General features: G+C 50.2%; 1 protein-coding gene across 1 annotated transcript; it reads right to left on the bottom strand.

Annotated features, from left to right (window-relative positions):
* Window positions 1–2,988: 2,988 nt before the first annotated feature.
* Window positions 2,989–5,200, bottom strand: LOC146186855 (uncharacterized). Its single transcript, XM_084607476.1, has one exon. The coding sequence runs from the start codon at window positions 5,171–5,173 to the stop codon at window positions 3,755–3,757; it is 1,419 nt and encodes a 472-aa protein (XP_084463602.1). The 5' UTR covers window positions 5,174–5,200; the 3' UTR covers window positions 2,989–3,754.
* Between the last annotated feature and the right edge of the window lie 1,432 nt (window positions 5,201–6,632).

Raw genomic sequence — 6,632 nt, 5'->3', positions numbered from 1 at the left:
TTCATCATAATAGGAGAACTGTAGAAAGATAAAAATGTGCAGCGATTTCAACATTTATGAAAAGCTTTTCTCGCCCTGGCAGAGATTGTACCCTATGTTCGCCATTTTTGGGTGGGGAAGTACTTGGGTGTGCACTGGCTGAACCAACTTGTTTCATCGCGTCAGCTCTGGAGGAGTTGCCTTGGCGCATTTGTATTTGCGCCAAGTGGTTAACCGTTTTATGTTATTACAGGATACGAAGGAACCATTTTTACTAACTTTGTGTCAGTTTGGGTTGAACAAAGTGCTACCAAATTTAGTTGTAAGTTCGGCGAGCATGCATAGGAGAATTTTCAGAATCCTTAAAGAAGTTTACATGTCATGTCTTGTAATGCAAGCCCGCTTTTCGTTTGAATATTTATCAATTGTGCCGAAAGAAACTTTATAAGGACTTGTTTGATTTCGTTCGATCCCATTGTACAGTTCATTGTACTGTGCAGGTCCATGGAAGTCAGTCTTTAACCGAGTAACAAATTTGGCTGTACCAGGTTGATCAAAATCTTTCTTTTTCAAGCTCTATAGCAATACACTAGAAGTTAAGACATATTTAGAAACGAAGGGAGTTTTTTGTACCTTGTGGAAATCACTGTTTCATATGCCGCAAACTGGAAATTATCTAACACATTTTCTTAAACTGTTGGGAAGCCGTTTTCTTCTGGGACATTCTACAACGAACAATACGCAGCTGGCCTCGCCTATAAGCAGAATGTCTTTTGCAGCATACTGCCCAGGCGAAGCTTGGCTCCGACCCTGGCAGTGAAGCTTTTCGCTTCAAATCTAATGGACCATGTTATCCTCAATCGCCTCGACACCGAAGTCGAGGTTCGCATTCTCCTACCACCCACGATGTTGGCCTTGCATTCCAAACTCTCAGCACAAGATGTTATGCTGAAACTGTCCCACCACATAATACAACAGCCACTGGCTATAACACCAAAGCTATTCTAGGTCTAGAATTAATCAAGGCATTCGATAATGTAGCACATGCAGCTACTGAAGTGAATCGAGAAGTGGTTGGCGAAGAACGAACAAGCTTTATTAAAGGTTAGTAGTATTTATAGCCGTTGGCTAGCCACGTCACCGCAGCTACTGCCGTTAACAGTGGCTTAGCCGGTATCTCGATAGATAAGCACGTGTTCATGCGTCACAATAATTCTTCCCTCTTAAGGAGTGAAGCGGTCGGGGCGTCGGGTGTTCCTTTTTGACCTACGCAGTGTCACTCCAGCGCCGCCAGTCACCGGTGCCTCGTTTGTACTGTCCTCAGCTTGTGAGCCTGACGGCGTTTGCATGTCAGCGCCCGCTTGACACTGGCTCTCGCTGCTGCCGTGCACTTGAGACTGCGGCTCTCCCGATACGCTTGGGCTGTCTTCAGCCATTGATGCCTCCGTGGGGGCCTCGGGTTTAACCTCCGCTCCTTCCACACTGGTTCTCCTGGTCTTTAACTGGTCCAGGTGGCGGCGATGTTGCTCCCCATCTGCGGTCTTTACGGTTGTCATGCGCGAGCCCTCGGTGGACTCTATCACACCTGGTTTCCACTTGTCACCTGCTCCGTAGTTCTTGAACCAGATTTCCTTGCGCAGCGGTTTGCCGTTGTTGCAAGCGCCTGCAGAGGGAAAAGGTCGTGACACGATATTGTGCAGTAAACAGCGCGGCTCGTAACCGAGAAGCATGAAGGCCGGGGTTTTCCCGTTTAGATGGGGGGTACGCCGATAATGAGACATAATGTGGTCCAGGCGTGCTTGCAGACTACCGTGCGTGTTCTTGCGTAGTCCTTGCTTTACAGTACGTACCGCCCTTTCCGCCAGGCCGTTAGACTGCGGCTTGTAAGGAGCTGTCCGCAAATGAATGATGCCATTGCGCATCATATATGCCCTGAACTCCTCGCTACTAAACTGCGGCCCGTTATCAGTCACGAGAGTCCTTGGCAAGCCGAATCGGCTGAACATTGTCTGCAGTGCTTCAATTGTTTTCATTGAAGTGGCAGTCTTCATAGCAGCAACCTCGATCCATTTCGTATGAGAATCGACCACAACCATCAACATGTGACCTTCCAAGCGCCCCGCAAAATCGACATGGATTCTAGACCAGGGCTCTTCCGTTTTCGGCCAAGGAACGGGTTGTTGGGCCGCGGGCATGCTGCCGCATTCTATGCATGTTGGACACGCGTTGACAAGCTTCTCAATGTCCCGATCGAGTCCTGGATACCAGAATACAGACCGAGCCAAGTTCTTCATGGCCGTTATACCTTGATGCGCGTCATGCAGCATACGCAGCATTGGTAGCCTCGCAGCCGTCGGAATTACCGCACGATGACCCCAGTATACAATTCCGTGGCTGCAAGTCAGTTCGTCCTTCCTGTGCATATATGCGCGTAATGGCTCCTGACTGGGCTGCCAGTATCGTGGCCAGCCATTGTGAATGTATTGGCGGACTTGCGCGAGGTCGCTATCACTGCCCGTCATCTTAGCCAAATCACTCGCTGAGAGCGGACCAGAATTTAGGTGATCTGTTAGAAGAACGTACTCACGCGCATCATCTTCTGCAATCTTAGCGTTTTGCTTCTCCCGCACAGGCAAACGGCTAAGGGTGTCGGCAGGAATCAGTGCCTTCCCTGGTTTGTACTGGATTTTGTAGTTGTAGGCGCTCAGCAGGAGAGACCAACGCTGAATCCGTGCAGCGGCCATGGCTGGAACGGGCTTGTCGGGGCTGAAAAGGCTCACGAGAGGTCTGTGATCAGTGACGAGCGTGAACAGATTCCCGAGCAGATATTCCCGGAACTTTGTAACACCAAATACTACCGCCAATGCCTCTCTTTCAATCTGCGCGTAATTGCGCTCAGCAGCTGAAAGAGTTCGCGATCGGAACCCGATTGGTAGATCTTGCCCATTTACTCTGTGGTATAGTACGGCGCCACGCCACACGATGATGCATCGGTTTCCAAGAAAAGGGGCTTACTTGGATCGTAGTGTGCCAAGAACTTTGCTTCCTCTAGCAGCCGCTTCGTTGTCCCGAAAGCGTTATCTTGTCTCGCCCCCCACTTCCAGCGTGCGTTCTTTCTTAGTAGTTCATGCAGCGGCTCCAGAACCATAGCCAAATTTCCCAGAAATGCGTGGTAATAGGTTACAAACCCCAAGAATGCCCGCAGTTCCGCAACGCACGTTGGCTTCGGCATCTTTGCTATGGCGGCAGTGTTATCTGCCTTAGGTAACAACCCGTCCGCGCTTATACGATGCCCCAGAAATTCAACTTGTGCTTGCCGAAACTTGCATTTCTGGGGATGCAACTTCACACCATGCTGCCGGAAACGCCTGAAAACTTCACGCAGTGTGTCAGAGTTCCCGTGTTTTTCCGCGACTACTACGTCGTCCAGATAAACTTGAACGCCCGGAATGCCTTGTAGGATGCCTTCCATGCGTCTCTGAAAAATTGCAGGAGCAGAGGCTACACCAAACGGAAGTCGATTGAAGCAAAACAGGCCTTTCGGGGTGTTTACGACCAAAAGCTTCCTGGTTTCCGCATCAAGCGGCAACTGATTGTAAGCATCTTTCAAGTCGATAGTGCTGAAGACTTCCCCGCCGTTTAGGTTGGCGAAAATATCCCGTATTTTCGGCAATGGGTACTGCTCCGTAACGCATGCAGAGTTTGCGGTCACCTTAAAATCACCACACAACCGAATGGAACCATTCTTCTTGATCACGGGAACCAGAGGCGTGGCTCAATCCGCACTGTCGATAGGCGAGAGAATGCCATCTTTAACAAGCCGGTCTATTTCATTAGACACTTGCTCCCGCATTGCATATGGCACAGAACGAGCTTTGCAGAAACGCGGTTTCGCATTTTCATGCAACCGCAGATGAACTGCGGGACCGTTAATGCGCCCTAGACCTGGCGTAAACAAATCACTGAACTCTTCTAACAGTGCGCTAACGGAAGGTTGGTGCGACAAATCTTGCTCACCAGAGGTTGCATCGCTGGCAATGCTGAGGACGGGTCTTCCGCTATGCTCAAATGCGCTGATGATGTCACGTCCGCACAAGTCCGGGCCAGCGCACTGCAGCACGGTCAGCGTCGCTTCCAAGGTTTTTCCCGCGTACGAGACAGGAATCTTGAGCTGGCCCTTCACGGGGAGCTTGCCCAGGAAGCAGGACAACTGCAAAGACGTCTTGAGTAGCGCAGGCCAGGCATGCCGATGCTTGCAGTAGGTTTTCCACGTAATGATGGAGACCGGCGAGCCTGTGTCTACTTGCATCTTGATCGGAATCCCGCTCCAACGGAATGTGCGAATAATGGGCGTGGTCAAGTTAACAGATGCAGTGTACAAACTAAGTAGACAAAGCTCGTTGCCATCACTTGACGAGGAATGCTCTTCACAAAGTGCCACTCCTGGTTGTTTCAACGCGCACATTTTAGCTAGGTGCCCTTTCCGTCGGCAGCGAAAACACTCCGCCCGGCGAAACTTGCACTTCCCTGCCTCGTGCTCAGTGCTACCGCAACACGGGCAAGCGTCACCTGGGCTTGGTTTAGATGCCGTGTGCGTACGAGTTTTGTGGCAATACGGTTGGCCCTGCTGCTTGCTCCTTACGGCATTAATATTGCCATGATCCTTTGTCTTATCCATGTGGTCCACGTTAAGGGCTGCCATCTCTGCCGCTAACGCTATATCCTCGGCTTCTTTCAGCGTTAGCGAAGCTTTTGACAAGAGTTTCCGCTGAACGCCGGTGTCACGCAGACCGCAAACAAGTCTGTCTCGTAACATCCTGTCCCTTGCATCGCCAAAGTTGCACCTACAGGCTTGCTTCCGAATTTCGGCAATAAAGTCCTTCATTGTTTCGTCCGGACGCTGGCGTCTTGTGAAGAACTTGTACGACTCCGCAATTTCATTGCCTTGCGGCGCGAAATGCTCAGTCAGCAGCAGAACCAGCTGCTCGTAGGCTAGCTCTTGAATCTTGACCGGCGCGCAACGTCCCGTTATTATGCCGACTGTTGCTGTACTTAAAGCTGCCGTTAGAAGAGCCCGTCGTTTCTTCGAGTCATCGATTCCGTAAGCTTCAAAATAAGATTCCAGACGCACCTGATAGGCTTCCCAACTGTCTTCCGTTTCGTCGAAACCCGGCGGTCCGGCGTGGGCCGCCATGGAGCAGACAGTGCCCGGCTGTGGGCAGCCTCGTCACCACTGAAGTGAATCGAGAAGTGGTTGGCGAAGAACGAACAAGCTTTATTAAAGGTTAGTAGTATTTATAGCCGTTGGCTAGCCACGTCACCGCAGCTACTGCCGTTAACAGCGGCTTAGCCGGTATCTCGATAGATAAGCACGTGTTCATGCGTCACAACAGCTACACTACGCAATAAACCTCGCTCCGAGGACCTTAAACTACGTGAGGAATTTTCTCACAGGTCGAACAGCCGAACTAAATTTTGGAACTCTCAAATCTGACGCTATATCACTTGGCAGCCACGGCACCCCAGGGATAAGTGCTGTCCCCTTTCCTCTTTAACTTGCCCCTCTTTTCACTTGACTTGACCCTCTTATCACTCCCGGACGAACTCAACCGTATAACCAATCTGTCCCATACGTTATACACCGACGACATAACACTGTGGGTCACATCAGAAAATGGCGCCGAAATAGAAGAAACCCTAAAACTAGCAGTGCAGACCGTTACCAAATGCGTAAAGAGGGCGAGTTTATCCTGTTCCCCAATAAAATGAGAACTTGTGCTCATGCGCAGTAAACCAGGCACATGGGGTCATACCCAAATCCAGGTGCACGTTAAGGGACAACTTATACCAGAGGTGTCCTTCATATGGGTTGTTGGAATTTACATCCAGAACAACGGCCGAAACACGGAGTCCCTCAATCGCCTCAAGGCTAGTGTCTCTCAGACAGTGAGTCTCATACGTCGAATCGCTAACCGGTATTCGGGTATGAAAGAAACTGATCTCGTCCGCCTGGTCCAGGCATTCGTCATTAGTAGAATTACCTACACGCCACCCTACCTCAAACTTAACGTAATAGAAACACAACGTTTTGATTTCCTGGTCAGATGGGCGTTCAGTTCTCCACTTTGTCTCCCCATAAGCACCTCCACGGAGCGCTTGAGTGCCATTGGAGTCCACAGCACTCTTAACGAGCTGGTAGAGGTCCACCTCACCTCTCAATACGAACGGCTAACCCACACACAACCGGCCGCTTTATCCTTGATGCTCTCTTAGACGGTCATCCCGCAACAAGGCAGGACAAAGTGTCATTTGAAACTCAATTGAAAATTCTACGTCTTTCGAAGAATATACAGCCTGCATTTCATTCAGACACATGACTAGAAAGATCCAAAGCCCTACACAAGCAACACCAGCAGAAACAAGATGTAATCTATGGCCATGCAGCCGAACACGCGGACCGTAATGCACTCCCGATTGTGACTGTAAATTTTTAGGGTCAACAACTCTCGGCCGGCTCGGTCATTACCAACGACCCGGAGGAAGCGGAGGAGGCTGCGATCGCCCTCGTGGTAAGCTCAACCCCAGCCCTTCATATAATTAGCGACTCGACGACCACAATAAGAAATTACAGCAAATGCAGGATATCTCCTATA

Source organism: Amblyomma maculatum, chromosome 6 (genome assembly GCF_055883805.1).
Source record: "Amblyomma maculatum isolate TAMU_Amacu chromosome 6, ASM5588380v1, whole genome shotgun sequence".
NCBI classification, from domain to species: Eukaryota; Metazoa; Arthropoda; class Arachnida; order Ixodida; family Ixodidae; genus Amblyomma; species Amblyomma maculatum.
Note: the sequence above shows the minus strand (reverse complement) of the source record. Positions and strands in the feature narration are given on the sequence as shown.

Coding starts and splice junctions, on each gene's coding strand:
- LOC146186855 (XM_084607476.1), bottom strand. CDS start 5,173: ATGGCGGCCCACGCCGGACCGCCGGGTTTCGACGAAACGGAAGACAGT.